This window comes from Poecilia latipinna, unplaced genomic scaffold (assembly GCF_001443285.1).
Source record: "Poecilia latipinna isolate Pla-1442-1.1 unplaced genomic scaffold, P_latipinna-1.0 Scaffold1053, whole genome shotgun sequence".
Lineage (NCBI taxonomy): Eukaryota > Metazoa > Chordata > Actinopteri > Cyprinodontiformes > Poeciliidae > Poecilia > Poecilia latipinna.
In genome coordinates, this window is record NW_015113669.1 from 121,025 (window position 1) to 144,674 (window position 23,650).

At 41.1% G+C, this 23,650-nt stretch overlaps 1 protein-coding gene across 9 annotated transcripts in view; it reads left to right on the plus strand.

Moving 5' to 3' along the window:
- elavl4 (ELAV like neuron-specific RNA binding protein 4) overlaps positions 1-23,650 on the plus strand; it is a 92,313-nt gene that overhangs the window by 30,111 nt on the left and 38,552 nt on the right. For 6 of the 9 annotated variants that reach the window (XM_015051563.1, XM_015051565.1, XM_015051564.1 and 3 more), the window contains 2 exons: positions 7,851-7,937; positions 12,942-13,188. In XM_015051563.1, coding sequence (XP_014907049.1) covers positions 7,851-7,937; positions 12,942-13,188 — 334 coding nt within the window. The remainder of the gene's footprint in view (positions 1-7,850; positions 7,938-12,941; positions 13,189-23,650) is intronic. The other 3 variants (XM_015051567.1, XM_015051571.1, XM_015051572.1) reach the window with 1 other exon arrangement.

Consider the following 23,650-nt stretch of genomic DNA (forward strand, 5'->3'; position numbering starts at 1 on the left):
TAAATAAATAAAAATAACTGTTTCAACAAATCCAATACACCACTTCCAGCCTCAAAGCAGTTTTAATTAGAACTCCTACTGTGTGTTATGCTGAAAATTAAGTTCAATCAGAGGAGCTAGAAGTTTCTGTTTCTGCTCTGGTCGCCTTTAGGGATTGTTAAGCCTGCCAACAAAATGAGCATAACTGCAGGCTTAAGCAATGTGTGGATGTTTGTAGTTGGCTGGAATAGCACGACCCTGCTGAATTGCTTATTTCTGACCCAAAACATGCAGCGGGACGCTGCAACTGTGAACATATACTCACACATGTGCATAATGTGCAGCAGCGCATCTTAGTGCGTTTTTTTTTTTACTGAAGATAGGGGTGCAGCTTCGCTCTTAACGGCTGATTGCCTGCGCAGGTGCACAGCCCCATTCACCTGCATGCCGTTTGTGGAAGCGGTGTCCTCTGTCATGACACACGATGCTGCTGACTCAGTCGGATCGCCCTGCCCAGCCTCGCAGGCTGTTTTTCCTTACATCCTCCACACAGTGCCCCAGCTTATAACTAAAAGCAACTTCAGCGCAACACAGAAATGAGCACTGGAGAAAAGTGCTTGCTGTTCACTAAAGTGCGTCTCGCAGTGGCGCAGGCCTGTTCCATACGCTGTGTTTATTTAAAGAACAGTTACAGTAAATGTCACCTCATCTTAGTGGAGGTTTAGCAAATGTTTGTTTTGTGTTCTGGTTAATGAGGAAAGATGGAAAACCTGGTTTTATTTTAAAATGATAGAAAATTGCGTCTCTGATGCGATCAGCACACCCGTCTCACAGTTTAAAATCTGCTCTCTTATTTGCTTTGCTTGTTCATCATACATCTTGCTTAGAGATCAGGATATTACAAAGTTATTTGTTTTTGATGCATTTCTGCAAGGACTCAAAAACTTTGAAAAGTCCTTTGTTTAATATTCTTAATTTTAGGCTCGGTCTTACTGTTAATTTAATTATGTCTTAAATTATTACATGTTTATTATCGATTTGTCCATCAAGTTTTTCTTGTGATTAACCTAATAAATTATTAGATATGCATCCATCATTCAGTCAAAATATCAAAGTAGGCCAATATTCCTTTGATTGTCCCCAAGTGGTCATCAGTAGGCCAGATATTTAAAATAAAGAGATTTTCTTATTAATTAAATACTTTGATAGAAGTTCCACAATTGTTGCACATCAATAATAAAAAAGAGAAGAAGGTTAGGACATATACTTTTATACATTATTCTTTTTTTCTGTTGAATTAATAACATCTGAATCTATCTGAAGCATTTTTTCTGTTTGTTTGTTTTATTTGTCACCCATTGAAAAGAACTCATGGATTGGTTGGAATCGGCAGATCAGATCTCAAACAAAACCAGTAATCAGAATCCCTAATCAGTGCAAAAGAGGCAGATATTAGGATGCCTTTTACAGAAAGATTTTTCTTCTTAAAAAATAGCTTGAAATTGCTTGCAATTAAAATTTTGTTATTCAAACTTTAGTTGTTTTTTTTTTTTTTTTTTACTAGGTTTGGCTTGAAGACCAGCATTTAATAGTTGATTGGAACTCATCAGAATAATGAAAAACAGAACAGAGTTATATTTTTTATTCTACTTAAGACATTAAGTAGTCATCTGGTTACTTTTTGTAATTCACCTGGGTGTTAAATTTAAATAAAAATGGCCTTAAGTCATGAAATAAGCTCATTAAGCCCTAAATATAATTGTTGAGTTGGTTTATTTTTATATATTTTATTTATCACTCCTCTCTTTGTATTTTTTTACTTTGATGTTTAGGATCTGGACCTCTATCAGTCTCTGTCACTTTTGTCAGATGTATGCACCATAGTAAGGATGCATCAGACAGGGTAGTGTGATGCATATTGTCAGTTCATGACGTTTGGAATATAATTGGTGACATTTTGTATTTCAAATTGTCCTTTGCGATATTAGTATTGCACACACTGATAAGTGTGATTGCTGTGCATTTGCTATGTATTTTGCAGCTCTGCTCAGACACAAGATACCATCTCCACTAAAACCTTTGCCCATATTTAAATTTAATTAGAGCGGGTAAAGTGCGGAAGGGGACAATGATTTAGCCTCTTTAATCCACAAAATGTCTTTAGCGCCTGGGCCGACCACTGTCATTCGTCACACCCCTGGATTACAACAGGACAGACACTGATTCACAGCAAAGACATCTTACTGATTCGGCTTGTGCTGGAAGTCGAGGTGCAAGCTGCAGCGGCAAGAAGTGAGACAAAGGCTGGCAAGCTGTTGATGGGGATTTAATGTCTGAGAGGAGGAATGGCGCCACAGCTGACAGTTGAATCTGGAATTAGGAGTAAAGAGGGGAGGGTGAGGGACTGTTACTGGCACACGAGTGAAGCTAGAGGAACAGTGATGAGGGCCGAAGAGGCCAGGCCAAGGCCAGGGCTGAGGGGCTCAGGGACAGGGATCGGGCTGACGGGCAAGGCCAGGCCTTTCATTCCAAGGCCCAGTCCCTGTTGTGCTCCGGGCTCCGGCCAAGCGGCCAGGCAGGTGTCCAGCTGATCTCACACCCCCACAGGGGAGGAACTGCAGAGCACCAGTCACTGGAGCTGCACAAATTGAAGTGTCATCTCTAGAGTCAAGATGCTCAACAATTTTCTGCCTGCGTTGGTGCAGAGTTGGGATTCAGCCAGTGGACAAATGGCTCCAGTTCCGCCTACAGTTTGGCTGAGCAGTGGAGGCTTTAATGTGTGTGTGTGCGACAGACATAATGTGGCTCTTAACAATATATATACAGAACGACTGGTCATTGTGCTTAAAGCATCGGATGCTCTTTGATTTGACTGCCCACGAGGGAGTATGTTTTTTAGTTCTCAGCATGGGTGGAAAACTTGCAGCAGCCATTAAAATTTGTCAGTATTTACTTCAACCACCTTTAGTTATTGTCTTGGTTCCAAGAAAAAATAATAAGAGTTAAATGTATTTACTACAGAACTGCTAATGGTTATCCATCTTGAATTCTGTAAAAAGAAAAAATGCATGCTGCTCATTTTGCACTAGAAGTTTCAGTTGTTTCATTCTTGACTTTTCAGGGAATGATGCCGTGTACTGCAGGATGTTTCTTATCCATACCTCCTGCAGAATTAATATGCAGGAGGGACATATTAATACCTCCTGTACATTTTTTTCTACAGTGTAGTGTAGAAAAAAAATGCTTACCACACTCCCGTAAATTAAAACTACCAGCAAAAAGGTGACTTTCAATCACTTACGTTTGATCAGGAGTCATGATCTGTATCACATTTTGTAAGTCAACTGATGTCAAATAGGCATCAGAGGCTAAATAAATGGCAATTTCCATAACTGGAAAAATGGTGCACGAGTAGGAAATTGTTAGTTTGCAGGTTTTAAATAGCAGAAAAGAACAAAATTACAATCTATAAGTATGAAATTGACATCTGTAAGGGGTTGAGCTGTGCATGTTTCTTACACTGACGCTGGTGTGAGCCTGCCGATAATACTTATGGGTAAGTTCACCCCTTTGCCAATTCGGGCTCCCCATTGCTTCCTCATTCGATTTCATATCTGTCAAAAAGTGAGTTCCTACTCAACGGTAAATTTATTTTACGAGGATTTTATTTAACGGCACACTTTTATTGTTTTAGATTGTGATTCATGATAGAAGCAGCTGATTCTTTAAAAAACTGACAGATAATGTCCCCTGATGAAACCAAAATAAGCGAGGAGCCTCTTTAGAAAGTAATAAAATATTGCTTTGAAGCTAAGCTATGTCTTGTTAAAGTGGGTAGCAAAACTTGCGTATTAAAAGTTAAAGTGCAGAATGGAAATTGGGCAAAATTTCAAGCACTCAGTGCCTACCCTTACTTATCTACCTTCCTTAAGATTTTGTTCCTCCATTCCACGTGTCCTTATTTCCTTGCTTGATTAACTTCCCCTCCTTTCTTTTTTTCTTCCTTCCTTCTTTCCTCCCTTCCTATTTTTTGAGGTTTCATAATCACAGACCATCCTCTGCGGAAATATCTGGCATAAATTCACGTTTTTGTAGTTGATATTTTAAAATGAACATGGCACGTTGAGAACTCTGGAACTTTAGTTCAAAAAAGCACAATAAATAATGTCAACATCTGTAGTACCTCGGTAAATTTAGATTCTGTTTAGGATGCCTGATGTAATTTAGGGCTCAGTTTATCATGACATTTGACCTCACACAAGCATGCAACTATTACCGAGAACTGCAAGGCGGTGTTTGAGAAAACTGGATCGATCCCGATAAACGACTGAAACATCACAAAAAGGAAAAAAGAAATAGAAGGGAGGAGGGAGAAGGAGAGGGGGGGAAAAAAGTCAAGCCAAAGTTAAATGAAAAATTGCTTACATACACATCTTGCGCAGTCTGGAACATTTATTATTCTGAGTCACACAGGGAGAACAGAGGTGGAGGAGGATAGAAGAGGAGAAGAATCCATTTGGTAAAGTAGATGCAGATCGATGGGAGTGGAGGCAGGCAGGCCAGAGAGCATCACAGGAAGAGCGTGTGTTTGTGTCAGTACCTGTGATGTGTGTGTGTCTGCTTGCGTGCATGAGGCGTCCCAGATTACTTTTCCTGATTGATCCGGCCCAGCATCCGTCTGACCCGCAGGACATTTCAGAGGCTCGGAAGAGGCTGGTGGAGGTGGAGCGATGGCGAGAGGGAGAGACGGCCAGGAAGAGGAGAGAGAAATATAAAAATCAATAGCGCAGAGAGCATTACACGCAACTCGACCGGCCGAGGAACTGAGATAGTAAAGTCGTATTAATCTCTTTGTGTCTCAGTCGGTTTGATAGGAACTCCAATTCAGAGTCACTTTCTCTGAAGGAGAGCGGGTATCGGCTTTGGGGCGCAGACAGAGAGAGAGAGAGAAGGGGAAGCGTGCTTTCTGCTATCGCTGCACCTGCAATAAATGTAGGATCAAGGTTTAATTAAAAACTGATGAAAACACACAAATAAAACCTCGGGCAAGATTGGGAGACAAAGTCTATCAACTCAGATTAGTTGAATACTGGCTCCATATTGTAGCTGCCAGGCAGTGCGTCTATCTGTGAAGTCATCCTGCATCCCAGCGTCTGCTCTGCAGTCTCTCCTGCCTCCATCTACCCTGGCCGAGTCAGGGTAAATTGATTGTCTTAGCTCTGTAGGAGAAAAGGGGGGTGGAGGTAAGCTTGCACCAGGCCAGCAATAATAAAATGGTAGTTTTATTGACTTAAAGCAGACGAGTAGTGACAACACTGACCGCGCTGGAAGGAAGGAAGGCAGACTTTCTCTCAATCATGACCATGTTAAATTTTAGTCTAAATGCGCTCCAGGTGACTAAGTGAGGCAGTTTTTCAAATATTAGAGGAAAGCAAACGTTTCTCCGCTGTAGGCGGAGAAAGCTTGTCCTATTTTGACGCCGGTGCCCAGATCCCACTGGCCGGAAGCCCAAGGAGACGGGAAGCACTTTTGTGGCATCAAATATTAATGATCTTATAGAGTGTATTGATTATATAATAACTTTTTTCCAGCATCTGAGAGCCGACTGAAATGTATTCCCTGAATAATTGAAAATGTATCCATGAGCGGGTTTTTCATCTCGGTGGTTGGCTTGTGTAATTGCACTGCAGATTCCATCTGAAGCGACGCCGCACGTGTGCTGTTGTGAGATAAACACAAGGATAGCGAGGATGTGAAAGCAAGGTTAAACTGTGTGTGGGTGTTTGTGTGCGAGTGTCACCTGTGACTGTTTTGTTTTAATCAAATGGTTGAGCACCGAGCGTCAAAAAAAAGGAGTTGAGAAACGAGATGCGGCGCCACAAACTCTCCCTCGAAGGACGTCAGCTTCATGTTCCCCGGCATTCTGTGCCCCTTTGCCACGTTAGATGTTGGAAATGAGATTCATATGCATCTGCTTGCTGCTTCCTACATTTTTATCACTGCATTTCGACATACAGCCAAACCCCTGCATTGTCTGCTTGCTGCAGCACGCCATTCACTTAGTATGTAAAGTGACGGCTTTGCAGAGTGGGTAAAAATTGTGTTTGATGTTTCACCTCTGCCTAACATTTCCTTTTTTCAGGGTAGCTTTTCAAGTTTACATGTAGAGGATGGGACAAATCTCTTTGATATGAATACTTCATAGACATCCCTTTCCCTTTGGTGCCCTGCATTTCCATTTGATTTAAAGGATGTTGGTCAGTTGTGCTATAATTGTAATTATTTGGCTTCAAATTCATGTTAGGCTCTTGGGATTTAACTATCCTCGTCATTGTTTACATTCCACTCTCGCATAAATTCTGCATACCTCTGATCTAAACAGAAGACGATCAAAATAAATCTGATTTTTTTCACCTTTAATGTGATCAATAATCTGAGCAAAGCAAAAAAAAAAAAAAAAAATCTTCAGTACCTATCTGCCATTATTTATTGTAGATCAAAATAATTTTCAGCTTTTCTTTCATGCTGAAGAAAATTGTGATTACATAATAATCAAAACCAGGTAGGAAACCTCGGTTGTAATCCAGAGGATGAAAAGCAACTACATTTTTAAACAGGACAGTGACCAAAAGCTTACATCAAGCTAAGAGTGACTTAACCAGAGGCAGAACCTTATTTTGTGTCATTTTTTTCAGTTTTATTATAGGTCACATTAAAGGTTGAAAAGCTCTTAAATGAATCGTCCTTTCACAACTTTAACTCTGGGAGGACATTTGTGAATATGTTAATTTATTCACAAATATTTGGCATTTTCCAAAGAAAAATGTCAATCTCCACTAATTTAAATCTTCATCACCAATTTGTCCCAATAAAGTTGATGCTCTTCCCGACCCCACTTCCAAAAGTAATCCTTTGAACTCCACCACACTGAAAACAAGAGGTGGCTCCAACGATTTGTCTTTGTGACGATGCCAAAAATATCTCAATATTTACCTCCACCTGTTAGCTCGGAGATGTCATGTCTTCCTTTCTACCTTGACCTCTCCGCCCCTTCCTCTCCTTTTCCCTCCTCTCTAACTGACAGTTCATTCTCATTTAGACTTCCATTATGCATTCCTGCCTTAGTTTACAAGACACATTGACAACAGAACATGTACAGACTCCGTCTCCTCTCTCCCACCTCTGCCTCTCCCTTCCTTTGAACAATTGGAAGTGTCTTCCCCATTACTCAACCCTTGCCTTTTTATTCATCCTCCCAACTGATCCCTCACTCCCGCTCCTCGTCTCTCTGAGGGAGTAAATGAAGGCAGAGGTCATACCTTCTTTCTTCCTCTTCTCTTGCTAAATTGGCTCTTGTAGCATCCATAGGTAGCTGCGAGCGTTTAAGCTCCCCCTCGCTCTGGAGAGACAGTGAGCGGAGCTCCTGCTCATTTGTGGCGGCTCTGTCTCTTCAACCAGAGGCTTGTTTACCTTCAGAGAGCAAGAGGGAAGCCCTCATTATAAACTCTGCCAAGGTCACTGCAGCCACAACGCCAATCCACGAGCTTCAATTGACACGTTTGTTATTCTTTGGGCTGCAGAAATTCTGAGCATTTACAGAAATTACGCCTTACAATTCCCAGTGTTTACTTCCATTTTCACGCCTGTGAAACACACTCCTGAGCTGCCTTTGTTTTAGTTTGACTTTAAAGGTGCAAGAGTGGGTTGTTTTTTTTTTGTTTTTTTTCCACAACGATGCCACATTGCCAACACCCTAATCACCCCACCTTCTCCCTTCCCCCAAATCCCACCATAACCCTAACGTTGCAAAGTGAGTGTATGATGTTGACGGCGGGCTGTGCGTCCCTCCCTCCCTGTGCTCCGCTCCATAGGGGTCGACAGAGACACAGTGGCGTCAAGCAGAGCTCCCACAGCTCCAGGGCTGGGCAGAGAAGGGATTGCTGACACAGCCAAAGATGGTAAGGAGACTACTTCTGCCAAATGGATGGCCCAGCCATTTTACACACTCATGAAGTGATATGATCTGATATTTCTCTGTGTACATAACTGCACACTGGTTTGGTGATGCTGCTGACTGAGACAGGTGGAACTAGAGGAGAGATTGACGGATGGGGGCTTTTATAGCGCAGGCAGCAGGGAGAACGTGTGGCAGAGGAAGCTGCTGCCGCTGCTGACATTTTTAGCATTTGTAGTTATTTGAGGGAGTTCAGTAGATGCTCAACCACTTAGTTTAAATTTAAATTTCTTTCTACATATTCATGCTCTAGCGGTTAAAATGATTCACACATGTCTCATGTGATGTTTCAGAGGGACATCTCCTTCCTGTAAGACACTCAGACTTTCTCAAGTTTTTACTTCGCTTTTCTTTGCTTTTTGTTCTTATTTTTAAGCACTCAAGTTCTTTTGAAACCTCTCAGTATTACTCTGATGCACTTTTCTCCAAAGCTTTTGCACTGCTTTGCTTTGTGTTAATGCCTACTGTGCTTCTCAACTTATTTTCACATTGCAGCAATAAACTTTGACCCATTTCGGGGGGCTTTAAGTGGCAGATAATGTGCATAACTATGACGTGGAAGCAAAATTACACGTGGTTTTCAAAAATTACAACAGCCAAAAAAAATAATAATAATAGAGCTACTTTGTTGCTCCATGTTAGGTTGCTTTTCAAATTCAGTCCATCATCCAGAAATAAAAACGTACAGAACAACTACAAATCTACCAAGACATGGCTGTTCACCTAATCTGACAGGCTGAGCAAGAAGTGCATTAATCGGAGAAGCAGCCAAGAGCTCCAACGGTAACCCTGGAGGAGCTGCAGAGATCCATAGCTCCGGTAGACAATTAATTTAAAAGTACAGCCAGAGCTTTAATGAAAGTGTTTAGATTAAACCATACTGATGCCGTAGAATTACTCTGTCAACATTCTGGCATAACTCAAATTGAGAATCTGTGTCAAGACTTGAAAAGCTATGTTCACAGATTCTCCCTGTTCCATCTGACTGAGTTTGAGACATTTTCCATTGAAAATGGGCAGAAATCGTAGTTTCTAGATGTTCAAAGCTGATACAGTCGTACACAATGAGACAGGGAGCTGTAATTGCACCTAAAGGCAGCTTAACAATGTATTCTTAGTGAATAGAATGCACACTTTATCCACGTATCCTTTTTCGCCCGTTTTTACAGATGATCTGCAACATAAAAGGATCAAATACAGTGAAGTTTGAGGTTATAAAAGGATAAAATGTCTTGATCACCATAAACCTAAGGGCTTCATAGTTCTAGCCGTGTTTTATTTCTCTGAAGATGAGCAGCAGCATATGTATATATGTATACGTATATTTTATATCAAGTTTCAATGTAGGATTTCAGTGGGCGTGTTACTTTTTAAAAAAGACCAATGCTGTACGTCCCACGCAGGGCTTGAAATATAACTCCTGAGGTTAAGCCGCCGCGTTTGTGCGCAGTCAGCAAGACGTGGATGCTATGAATTGTGTCCCCAGCACCAGGCTCCACAGTGGGAGAGCCAGGACAGCTGGAGCGTTCACAACCAACATGAAGTGGACCGCTGAGCAGCACCAACGCTGGTGGGCAGGGATGAGGAGAGCAATATAATTGGCTGCTGAGACTCGGCAGGTCCCTGTTAATTAGAGGCAGCCATTTTGGTGTAAAAACTCCTCAGAATATGTCCCACGGAGTTGAAAGTCTCTCTGACAGAATGGTGCTCAGCGGGGAATGTAAACAGATTTAATAAGGCCCTCTCCAATCAACTCTGTTATGGCTACAGTAGACGCCATTCTCCCCTCGTCTTTCTCAGCCTGTCTCGGTATCTCTGTTGTGGCAGAGCGGTGAGTGAGCTGGGAAGGATACTGTCAAAAGAACAATTTGCATGCAGCTCTCATCTTAAGAGCTTTTAGACATCTCCCTGTCTGTTTTCTGCTGTGGGCCCGAGCCATTGTTCTCTCTCCGTATGTGTTCGCTGCCTTTTGAGTGCGTGCTCTTCCACTCACTGCGGATGCATGGATGCAAACCTGCGCGTGCGTTTGTGTGCTGGGAACAGGAAGCAGAAGGCTGGCGGGTTTTCTGTGGAGGAACAGAAGGGTGTTAGGAAAAAAAAAAAAAAAAACAGCCTCGCTTTAAAGGCCGTTCCAGAAATCAGGGAAAGGATATGGATGTTTTAGCCCCAGGTAATCCATCGAGTAACATTGCTGACGTACTTATTTGGGAGAGATCATCTGAGTCTGACAGAGTTAAACTAGACGACAAGTTTACTGCAGTTATGTGAACTTTTTAGGACTCATTTTTAAGGTTATGACCTACGGTCTGATAGGAAAGACAGATTACTTGACAGTTGTCCAGGAGACATTCAATGAAGAACACCATTGCTAAAAAAAAAAGTGTTAGAAAAAATATAAAATAAAAATGTGTATAAACATTTTTCTGTTAAATAATAAAATCTGTTGTTTAATTTATTGTATCCCATATAGATACAAGGTAATTAAAGCCAAGAAATTAGCACAAAGTGTGTAATTTGGTCTCTTTTTTTTTTTTTCCCTGGAAACTATTTCTGGAGTCAGAAGGAAATTTTTAAATTGTGCTTTGAGCTATATTATTAGAACACCAGCCCTGCCTTTTGATAATCCAGAAATAGAGAAGCAGGACTTGTCGTTTCTCCTTTGCTAAAACCAGCCAGCTTCCAAGTGCAGCCTATCTGCTCATACTTAAGGATAGTTAAAAATAGACCGAAAGCTGAATAGTTGAGCAAGGGGAAATAAAAGATCTGAGCGATGACTTACAAATTTGATGTAATCAGATTAAAGGGCGTTGGCATCATCAGCTCTTTGTGTCATAATGTTAGGTCAGAAAGAGCTTTTACTGTTGTGTGACAGGACTCGAGTACACCTTTTAGTTATCGTGACTCTTCATGCAGAATCACCATCAATGCAGTCCATCAGAGGCGGGAAACAGAGGATTTAAGCTCTGTGGTAAAAATAGTCTCTGTTCCTCTTCTGTTTTTTTTTTTGTTTTTTTTTGCTTGAGTGGCAAAACAGGCTATTTACTATCTTATGCACACTCTCTCCCTAATGTACACAACAGATGTTTCATTTGATCACGTGGACACGTTTAATCTAACTGTTCCTCGTAACGTTGAAATAATCAAAAGTCCGACTGTTTTGGCAGAAAACCAAGGTGGAAATCACCTCTCCCCGGCTCTCATTTCTTTGCACTTCTGCCTGCGTTTTCTCACACTCGCAACGACCTCACAGTCACTCTGTGAACACTTTGATCCTGAGATGCTCTGCAAAAAAAAAAAAAAACTCCTATATAAATATGCAAACCTCCCTCTGTCACAGCAGCAGCAGCATCCCTCTGATACTGTCCTTACCTGCAGTCCTCAGTAGAGATCAATGTACTGCAAACAGATTATGATGTATTACTTGTTTAACTTTTTTTTTGTGTGTGTTGTATTTATGAGTGTTTAGAGATGTTAAATGTACTTTGTGTGTCTGTGGTGATTTATGTGTTTGTTACTGTATTTATGCAAATGATTAAACTTTTTAACAATTTGATAGTCAATTTACATTAATTCCTGAAGACTTTCCTTTGCAACATTAAGGAATTATATTAATTCCTTCATTAACATCTGGAATTAATTAAGATTCATAGTTATAAAGGGAAGATTTAAATGAGTTAGGATGTTTCATTGTTATGGCATGACAGTATGAGAATCTATAATGTTAAAATATATGCATATATATGGATATAGTTTTTTCTGATCCTCTTTAATTCTGCCTTCTTACTAAAGATGACATTCTCAAATAAAGGTCAGCTTAATCTAATAGTTTGTTGTAATTTCCATTTTAATAGAAATAAAAAAAAAGTTTAACACACAAATTTAACCGATCCTAGACCTTTTTCTTTTTAACTTTCAGAAAGCTTCTGCTGCAGACTATTTGCTGATGATCACAGCCTCCGTATGTGGTAACAGATGAAACCTGTCTTATTTAAACCTCTAACTAGCACCTGGTGTTCCTTTTTTTGCGTTTGAAGGGCGAGGTGTGGCCATGCCAAGATTTACAAAGCTCTCTGAAAGCTTTAGAAAAAAGTACCAATGAAAGAATCTTTCTAGTCTAAATAAAATCGCCTTTTAGGAGGCAACTTGAGGCCAAGACCAGGAGATGGAAGCATTCCCAGGATTTATTCTGCAAGTAACTCTGCAGCTGTAGCTGGTAGAAGTTAATGTGTGCCAATAGGAAACACTGCATGTTGTTGAAGTAATGCACTAGACACATTAAGGCAGCCTCAGAAAAAGGATCGCATGTCAATTGTGAGCCACGGTGGTGGAACTGTTATGGTTCAGAGCCACATTCTGCACCAAGGAAATAATCATCTTTCATTGATTTATGTTTGAGAAAATGGTTGGACTCTGTTAAAATATGGAGGCAGAATAACAGCGTTAAAGAAGATGGTAATCCTTAGTTAGACAGCAAGTTCTCCAAGGTTGAGATTTAACAATTAAACAAAAGAGCGATGGATTGTATAATAATGTTGAGGAATTTGAAGAGTTGAATAAATTTGACTTTAAAATTATTCAACATCTTTTTAATGTAGAATATGTGGCATTTATTGGTTGGCAGTTAACTCAAGGAGGATCAAATGCTTCTGGTACAAATTTGTTAAAAACTTCCTGGATCAAAAGTTCACATTTTATCAACTTTCTATTTTTATGGAAATTAGAGGAAAATAATGTAGAGAAAATATGTTTTTTCTCTTGATTTACAGCCTTTGCTTTTGTCTTCAAATTAAGTAAACTTATTTGCAAGAAAAACGATTCTCAGGATAACATTTTTGTCATTCTCATCCTGTCGAATGCCATCTTTTTCCGTCTCCTCCTTCTGCTCAGTCCTTCCTCTCTCGTGAACCTCTTTTCATCGTCCCTTTTCTCCTCCTGCGTTTTCTCAAAGATCATCAGTAACATGGAGGCTCCGGTGACAAACGGCCCCAGCGGCGGAGGCAACACAGCCAACGGCCCGACCACCAACAGCCGCGGCTGCCCCTCGCCCATGCAGACCGGTCCGACAAACGACGACAGCAAGACGAACCTCATAGTGAACTACCTGCCCCAGAACATGACCCAGGAGGAGTTCCGCAGCCTGTTCGGTAGCATCGGCGAAATCGAGTCCTGCAAGCTAGTTCGCGATAAGATCACAGGTATGAAAGGAGTCCTGGCTGCGTCACACATGATGGAGGATTGCTTGTTTTATGCTTTTAGATTTATAAGTAATAGAAAATCACTAGGTAATTTGGGAATTTTTCCAACTAAGTCTTTAAAACATAAAAAACTATATGTTTGATACGACCAATTCACAGGCATGCTTAAACTGAAGTATATGACAAATTATGCCACTGTAGGTAGACGTTTAGTTACACATTAAGAAGAAAACAAGTCATTATTAACGCTGAGTTTGTTTATAGGTACATGACTATTTTGCCATATTAAAGGTTGTCTGTGTGAATGCATTGTCCTCATTATAATATAACCTTCTGGCGATAGAAAGAGGGCCATTTATTTAGTTAAGCTCATTCAGAATACATGAAGATTCAGTAAAAATACATCTGCTCAGATGGTAAGAAATCTTGAAGTGAAGAGGAAATTACTATTGTAACTGCAAGTATTTGCGGTAGTTAGCATTGGATGCATTTACTTTATTCATGTTTGTTGCCAGCTATTGTCACAAGTGGAGCCTTAGCAGAGTAAAAAAAAACAAACATCTGCTGCGATAGATTGCAATATATTAGTTTCTCAGCATAAACAAGTCAGTTTTAAAGTTACTTTTGAACAACATGTTTGTACTGTTGAAGTACTATTTTGTGCTTTTTGATGTGCTTGATCTTTGCATTTTATGTGCAGTAAACATATATAACCAAGATATGAATTGATTTAACTTATAGCTGCACTCGAAATAATTCCAGCAGGTTAAAAATGAACTAATAACACTTATAAACTTTTTAATTGCCTTCACTCAAATACATTTTGAACATCCATGCCAAATCAAGCCACTGAGAGGTTTATTATCACTGTACAAAAACTAAAGAGAAAGTTATTTTAGTGTCGAAGCATTTTTGGTCGTGAAGTAAACATTTGAATTTGTAAAGGAAATGTAAGCCTGGCTGCAAATCATACATGTAGTTGTAAAATCACAGCTTTGTTATAAGGATTTGACCAACTTGCACCAGAGAGAAGGAACTCCAACCCAAACGGACTAGACGACATTCAATGATTCCTCGAAAAGGCTTGATTTTGCCATAGAAACATCATTTTTATGCCAACCTGCAGATTTCCTTTTCAACTAAAGCCAGAAAATCAGGCTGTTTAAACACCCATTTAACAAACGCTTCCTCTTTAGCATCAGGCAACAGTAAAGCAATAACATTTTGATGGTTTCAAAGTGATCCATGATATGAATCGCTGGAACAAACAGACCAGATCCCCAGGTTCCAATAAATATCCAGTGTCATAATGCCGGAGCCACCATGCATAACGATGCGCTCGGGCTTGAATTCAGTTTTTGTGCGTCATCTGATAAGCTGTCTGTAGGTCCTCGACCACAGAAATAACCTCTCTTTCATTGATCCATAAAAAGTTGCATCATTTTTCTTGCAGTCAGTGTGTTCTCTGCCACCACTCATTTTTGTAAGCAACGTAGCTTCGCAGATGCTTTTTTTATCAAAAGCTTGTCTTCACATATGTATTTTCTAATTGCTACAGTACTCCCTGTAGACTTTCGTCAGTCATCTTGGAGCTGATAATGCACATCCTGTAATTCATTAGAAGGATAGTTTTCCTTCGTTTCCCCATTTTTTCTGATCTAACCTATCACTTTCTGCACTGCTGTTTTTGTTTTTCTCTCTCCATTCATATTTTTACTGATGGCATGTTGTAGCTGATCAATGTCTGGAGTAAGGGATAACGTACAAGGCAGGCCTATTTCTATAACATCATTTATACAGAAGGAAATTCAAAGAGCTTTACAGGACATCAAAGGGAAGACGGAAAGAAAATCATAAGAAAAGCATAAGTGTCAAAGAACCACATCTGACTAATGAACCAAACAGTTCATTAGTCAGTTTGTTTGATCAAAAGCTTTTGTAAGCAAACATGTTTTCAGCCGTGATTTAGAGGAAACAACACTTTTTAAACATCTCAAGTTCTTTCCACCAACAGCAGAATGTTATATCTACTCCCTGATAAACAAGGAGAGATTTACAGAGAACTGCACTATAACCAGCATGTACAACATTTTCTGCCTTATACAGGCCAGTTATTAGACAACTTCTCATTCTCATTACATGTTTCTTTCACAGAATGAATGACCTCATTGTTTTCCATTATGACTGCCACTATTTTGCATAATAATTAGTATTTAATAATGCTTCAGCTGTCCAGAAACAGCAGCTCGCATCTTTATATTCCTCCGCTTACCACCATGTTACTGGCCATGTAAAAACCTAATTTCTACCAACGGTCACGATTGATCTGGTTGGTGATTTTGAACAGAGCTATATATGGACAAACACCTTTGGTGAAATGAAAGAAGGAAAGTTAACCAGACGGTGGTTTTGTTGGTTAAAGTCCATCTGAGGCTGAAGAGTTGCACTTTTAGTCTAAAGTATTCACTGGACTGAATCCTATTCTTTTTTTTTTTTAAGTCAAAGACATTTTCCTAAAGTTATTACCTTTCAGACGGTATTAATTTGTACTAAAACAGAAGTATTATTACGGTTAATTGGTCGGAGAGTGATGCCTTTTTTTTTTTAACAAAAACCTTATCACCGATCGCATCGGTTGAGGAAAAGGTAAGTAAGAAATCGCATTTGTTTAAGGTGCGTGTTAACATAAAAAATTCTGTTACTCAAGAAATCAAACATCACACGGCCTGATTGGGCTCGTGCGCGAGCCTCACAGTTTAGGCATTAGAGAAGATTCGTTTTAAGCGATGCGCACGGCGTCCTTGTCCTCAGCGTGTTGAAGCATGGCGACTCAGCCGTGCAGCAAAGTGCCACATGTTCTCCAGAGGTGTTTAAATTAAGCAGCACTTTGCGGTGCTAATCACGGCTGTAATCTGGGCGTAGTGGCTGTGTGGGTGGCCATGCGGCAGATGGATCTTTGGTGGGTGTGGGGGAGGGAGGGTGGCGCAGCTCCCTGATAATGCTCCATAATGGCTTTCATTTTAGATCCTACTTACTGACACTCTACTCCTGATAATCTCATTAAAGAGTACCAGGCAGGCAGGCAAGATCACCAAGCCATGGGATGGCAAGCAGGCACTCATAGTAGGGATAAGAAAAAAACACACACGCACACACACACACACACACACACACCCCATGCATAGATACTTGTGTGAGCTAAATCATTAAATTTGATTTCCTCTTAACTAAAAGTCCAACAGAAATGACAGGTTGACTGTTAAACCGGGGATTGCTGCAGGCCGAACACTGCTGCCTCCTCCTGGGCTCTCGCTCTTTGAAGCATATTTCTGCAGCTACACGGCTCCTCTTTAAGACCATCTTCCTCTTATGCCGTAATGGGTCACAAAATGGAGCCTGAGAGTCAGATACGTCAGGATAATGGTGGATGTTGTGTGCAAAAATAACCCCGGGATACCACATGCTATCATCATCGCTATCACCACGTTCTCTCTCCACCTGGTTCTTTTCTCCCCCCCCGCCCCTCTTCCCTCGCTTCAAGTGTGATTTGCCAAGCAGGCGCAGCGAGGAACCGAGCGAGCGTAAGATACTTGGAGAGAGTTTGAGAAACGTCGAGCGTCGCTGTAAATTTGCTCTGCTCCTAAATGGGGACTGAGAGGAATGAGGATCTTTGTTCGCTCACTTCTTAGCTGTTTATGGTGCATCTCTGCTCTGCACTACAAGGACTATGTGATGACTTAGCATCGACGCAAAAAGTGTTATAAATAAATCCTGCCCTCCCTCTGTTTCCCCCTGCGGTGTATGCCTGTTTTGCTCTCCCATGGGTGCAATTTTCCCGTGCAAACTTTTAGGCTAACAAAGCACTGATTCCTTCCAGCAGGGAACGCCAAGAGGCTTCATGCTCTCTAACAGTCATCCAAATCATTAACAGACTAAGCCAGGTTTGGGAGAGGGAGGGTGGTAAGTCTAAAGAGATCTCTTTTTTTTTTTTTTTCCAGGCTGAAGCGCACATTAGAAGCCTTTCCTCATCTATCATTAAAATGTGCAAATGAATGTGAGGAAGATCGACATTTAGAGTCTTTCTTTTAAAATTTCTGAGTGTGTCAAGATTTAAAGAGGAGAGTATTTGTCTTGCTACGTTGAATCTTTAGGGTTAGGGATTTCAGTAGCTCCAAATTATTCATAGTGGTGGGAATTACAACACCCGTCTCCTTTCATATTCCGTTATTCTGAGTGAAAAGTACAGAGCTGCTTTTTAGTTCTTAGAAAAATTCACAGAAATATTCACAAAAGCACTTTGATGCAAATTTTCTAACTATTAGTAAGAGCGGCTCTACTTTTGTATCAGCTTTAGTATTTAAAACGTGATCAGGCGCACTTTGAGCAAACGATAATTGGCATGCGTTTCTCTGCACCTCTGTTTTTCCAGTTGTGTTTGAGGCCTGACTAACCTGCTGACAAGGTGTTAGCACTTGAACTTCTCAGAGGTATGCGAGACAGACAGGTCCTCAGCATCCTCGCTGCTTCCTGTGGACTTGCTCTTGTCAAATCCAATGACGCCAGGATGGCGTGAGGCTCAGGCAAGTGCTGGCAGGCGTAGACACTTCAGCTTTGTCTGTCACCCTGGCTGACTTCAGCCAGCAGAAGAGCCACCCCTGGGTGTCTTTCTTGTTCCCTGCACGGCTGCCTGCTCACCTACCTTCATGCCTGCTTACGCAACTGCTTCTGCCTGGTGCTCTCATAAAACGCCAGGGACATGCGGGTTAATCTTTTATTTAAAGCAAGCTTACTGCAAATCCACACAAAAACACACACCTGCACACAGGCCCTGGGTTTCCACCTGTTCATGCCTTGTCTGCCTCCATACTTGTGAAGAGGACGCAGTGGTGCCTTGAAAATGAACTCGAGCCCCTTGAACATTTTCACTTTTTTAAGATGTTGGAGTCTGTATGGCACAACTGCAAACATACCAAGACATGATTGTCCAACTACACTGACAGACTGGCTATTGTCACTCGGGAGGAGCTGCAGCAATCTACAGCTCAGACAGGAAAATATCTTGAATTTGCAACTAGTCCGAAACTTCATAAATCTGAATATAAATACACAGCGCTGTGAATTTCCAAAGTTTTCCTACCTCGACTTGTAAATTTACTTTTATCACAGCAGCAACAGCTTTTGGAATCTGCAAGCTAAAATATTCCCCCTTACAGCACTTTGCATTTGTATTCCCCTCCATCTGTCTTTAAATCGTAGGAAAAGTAAATCAAATAAATGATGACGGATAAATAACCACTTAGAGCTAAATCCAAGTGATACCTCATTTAGACACAAGTTAAAAACCTTTTTCAACAGCTGAGAGAGATTCATGTGGACCTTGTACTGAATCAGCACTGCCAAACATCTACATATGCCAGTGCACACAGAAATTGAATTGACTGATCCTTGTCAGCAAGTCATTTCACGGGATAATTTTCCTGCATCAGCTGCATTTCTGCAGAAGAAAAGAACACATTTGTTTTCATAATGATGTGGAGAAGAAAATAACTTTTTTTTTTTTTTTTACGCTGAAGCGAGGATTGACTGCTTCGATGGGGCAGTAGCAGTTTGGGTAAGGGGGGCTTATAGTTTTATGGCCAGCCGTTTTTTGCATTCCAGCATCTTGTTGATTATTACCGGAGCCGTGAGCCCGACAAAATTACAATAGTGATGGCCTTTTTCTGCCTGCTCATGTCACCCTTATGTTCCTCCGGTAATGGCACTTACAAAGCTTCTGCATCAAAGCCTGCATTTATTCTGTTTGTGCAGTTGAAGTAATTCTTATTTCTACATCAAACCCTGTAAGGAAATCATCTAAAAGCCCGGTGTTTGAAGTCCTTTTGTGCACGCTAGTCACCTTCCATGTGTTGGTTTTATACAGGGATTCTGGGGAACTGACGCAAATTATAGTGACAATGTAGCAAGCCAAGCAGATGTTGGCTATGAAAAATAGATGGAGAGTGATGTCAGATGTGGAGTAGTTCAAGCTGGAGCACCTCTGACAGACAGCAGCTTCACTTTTTCATGAAAGCCTCTCTGGATACATCCTTACATGAAGGCAGGTAAAACCTTTATTCATTTAATGTGGGCGCAAACTGCTTCTAACACATACTGTTCTTACTGTTCTAGTCACCGTTTTTTTTTTTTTGTTTTGTTTACATTTGCCATGTTATAATGTTATTGTGATTGTATGTGTTGGACCAAAGCGAAGAACATAATTGCGAAGTAGAAGGAAAGAGATTCATAAGCGTCTGAAAAGTGTGGCGTGTATTTATATGCACCCACCATTAGTATCCCAAAATAAAATTCTGTCCAACTGTGGGAATTTAATCTGTTCATAAAATCAGCTGGTCAGTGAAGGTCAAATGTGTCTGTTAGAGAACTGGATTCACGTCCAGTGAACACACCCAAAGGGTCAGGGAGAAAATTATTCAAAGGTTTAAAGCATGATGAGGTTATTCCCCAAAAATGGATAGAGTGTGGCAAGCTACCAAGAGAGAGGGGCATCCGAACAAGACCAGCCAAGGAGAATCTTAAATGAAACAGAGGAACATGCAGCGATCTGTAGCCATCACAGATTCACACCACAAATCCAGTCTCTATGCAAGGACACACAGAAGAACACCGAAGCATTTGGAAACAATTTGAAGTTTGACTCGATTCATCTTCTGTATACAGTAAATACATAAGAGGAGAAGGTCTGGTCAGTTAAACAAAAGTGAACATGCAAAATGCCATGTTTATGGGAAAACTACCACTGGGGTAGTTCATTGGTGGTAGTTTTCTGAAAACACAGTCTTTACTGGGAAATGTGGTCAGCATCATGTTATGATGCTATTCTTCAGCAGGGACAATTACACTGGTCAGTGTTGATGGACTGATAGAATAGAGGAAGAAAATCTGTGAGTGAGTGAGTGAGTGAGTGAGTTATATTGGCCAAAGTTGAGACTTTGTGGCAAGACTTGAAAATAGCTGTTTATAGTAACTGCAGAAATTTGAGTGTCTGAATATGTAAAACTGGTAAAAATATAGAAAACTTGCAGCTGTAATTGCAGCCTGACCAAGTGTGCTTGAAGACACGTGTACAGAATGTTTTTTTAAGATTTTTATCTGTGAAATATTAATGTTTGCGGTTGTAACATGACAAAATGTTCAGTGGGTATGAGAACTGAGGCGCTGCAGTTTGCTTTGCCTAAACTGAATATGAAGGTTTGACCTTCACTAGTTTTTGTTGTGGAATCATTTTAGAAGTGAAACGTATCTCGTTTTGATCTACAACAACATATCAGTGGAGGTAACATTCACTACATTATTCTCTCACTGATCCGCAGCTCTGTTTTGGTACATCAAAAATTAATATTCACGCCGTGATCGCGAGCGAAGCCGAGCATGTTCATGCTTAGAGTTAAAATCTGAGCTATTTCCCCCCCCCAACATTACCTCTTAAACAGCTATCTGATATTTTTCCCAGGAGCTACAAACTGTTACAAACTGCTGTTAATCCTTGCTGAAATCATGCTGTGTGAGATCTAGTTTGGTGTTTATATCCCACATACAGGCTGCATTTATCTGAGCCTGAAAATAGGCTGTAGGCTGAAGACAGTGTGAACAAAGCTGACATGGAAAGAGATGAAAAAAGGATTTGACATCTCCAAAGCCAGGTATTAAGAGAGCTGACAGGCTCAGAGGTGCATGCACAAGCAGGCAGACACACATTAAAGTTTCAGAGTCCCGAGAATGTCCTGTCTCCCCTCTCAGGGCCCTCCCTCCTTCAGTTTCCCTTCCCCGCTTTATCTTTATACCCAGAACTGGCCATCCTGAGCTTGCCTGGCTGCACCGTTTCTCTTGTGACCCTCACGTCAGACAGCCTCAGTCCCCTTTCATTTCACTCTGAGTGGCCTTTACGTGGAGCACAGGGGTTGCGACTGTCCCCTGTGCTGGCCCCGGACCTAAAGGCAGAGAGAGCCTCCAGGCTGGTTCCCCACCCTCCAACCTTTCACTTTTTAAATTTACTTTATGCAAGCAGGTGAAGAAGCCAGAGTGTTGGCTGAATTGGGTAAAGGGACTCAGAGGAGGCCCCGGCTGGTTCAGGATGTTATAATTCTCTGTCCTGACATAACAGGGTTATCCACGACTCGAAGGGGGGGCTCCTCTGTCTGGTGTGTGAGCTTGCCTTCCTCCTTTTTCTCAGCTACACTGCTAAACAACAAGCCCACACACTGCAGGCGGCCATCCACTGGCCCCGAGGCTCTGGGAGCCACCGTGAGGGGGTGGCTTACATGCGCGCGTGTGTGCGTGTTTGTCCCTGAGCTCCTACGTGGGCAAGTGTGTGTCTGTGTTGGTGGAAGCAGGGCCTTGGGAACTGAAAGTGGGAGCCTCCTGACTGCAACAGTGGCTGCTACCTTGGCAACCCAGGAGGAAAAGATGTGTTGAATGAGTGAGTGGGAGAGAGATCTACAGTAGATGCATGTGCGGGGGATGCGGTTCTGTTTATGAATTTAGTTATTTAAATGGGCTCAATACATGCCACATGGATGCTCTTACTGTACTGCTGGTATTGGAGGCCCTGCAGTCTTTTGTTCTCTTTGTGTTTAGTCCCTCTTCCCATTTCTCATGAGGTTGAGAGTCTTTGAGGCAAGTGAGATGGGGCTTGACATAAAGTTGGTGACAGGGTACCTTTATAAATCTTGAAGAGCTTCATGGCATCAGAAATAGCTCTACCTGGAGTTGCTGTGGCTGCTAAGGGGAAATCATGGAAGCAATGCGACAGATAAAACTTTTTTTTTGTCTAATCTAAAATTTTGTAGCAATTCAGCTAGATATTCTGTTACAGTGATACGGTGCTGCTGGTCTTCATTAGATGCTTTTGCATCATTTGCTCATAGCTCTCTCTTGATCTGTGCACACTGTAGCTCCTTTGTGCCATTTTCAATTGCGTGTCTTTCTCTGACCTCTGAGTGACAGGAAATTCAGCTGCTTTCAGCACATGGGAATCAATGGGAAACTGAAATAGATAGCCCGTAAAGATCCCGTCTCACAAATGGATTTTTTTATTTATCTTTTCATATTTATATATTTTTAAACATCTTTACAGATTCATGCAGGGACTGTGTTGCATTTCTTATTTTTATGAAAGCACAAAATGAATAATTTAAATACAATTCGAACACAACGGCACTGCAAATTGCCTCTCCCACCTACATGCAACTGCAGCGCCATACAATACCTGTTTTTACTGCAGCATCTACAGTTCAAATGAACTTTTTTGATTAATAGCTGCACAATTTTAGGGAGCGTTATTAGGAACAATAGAGTGCAGCGAGGTACACTTTAAAATAGGTTCTCGCAGCCATGTGTTTCATTTGGTAGCTCCCACTTTAGATCAAAGGGTGTATAGTGTGTTGCCTGATGATAGCATGAGATGGAGATGCTTTCATGTCTGCAGTTCATGGCTCTTAGTCACATAATACAACAAAAGGCAAAACAAAACAAAAACAAAAAAAGACAGCCAATAAGCGCTTGAATCTCTCTTATTTTGCATAAGATTGTATACCATACAGTACACGGCGTCATAAAAATGTTATTTGTATAAAACTTGATTGGATACCCACGTAGCTCTACGTGTATCTACTTATGCCGGTCGTATAAATACATAGGATTTTTTCCAAAGTTGCGTTAGTGTTTATTTACTCCCTCCTACCTACTGTATATGAATGTGTGTATACACAGACGGGAACTGGGGGGGGTGGGGGGGGAGGGAATGAAATTACATATTGGTGCCAGCAGGCAGGACACCAGCTCAAAGTACACTCATTTTCTCATCTCGCACATTGGGCATCCTGCTGCTCCTCAGGAAACAAATAATGGCTTAGTCATAACTCCTCGCCAACACACCAAAGAGCTTCTCACTAGAAATAGCAGTGATTTTTACCACTGAAAAACATGCCCACCTCCCTTTACAATTTACGTCCAATTGCACAAAAGGTCTGCCAAAGGAGTGGAGCTTAGCCCCCACCTCTTTACTCCGCCAGCCCCTCGTGGTTAGTCTCTCAGTGAAGGCGGACATGTGCCACTCTGTGATAAAGCACTGCAGCTCTGTTGCGGTATCTGAACTGCACACACTCTATCATTAACAACCTGCTGTACGCTCGGGGATTATATACTTCACATGGTCCGTTTTGAGGACCTCCGTACCATTGGTGCATTTACGTATTTACATCTAAAACTTTTTCCCCATAAAAAACAGTTTTGTTTTGTTTTTTTGCTGCCAAGCGAGTTCGTCTCCAGTGCTGTAAACGATGCTCATAAAGGGCTAACAAATCAAAAACAAGTCACTATCTCACCTCATTAAAAAGCCATTTTCAAGAGCAAGGCTTCATTCGAGTTCTACCATTCAGCTGATGATTAAAATATATAACTTAAT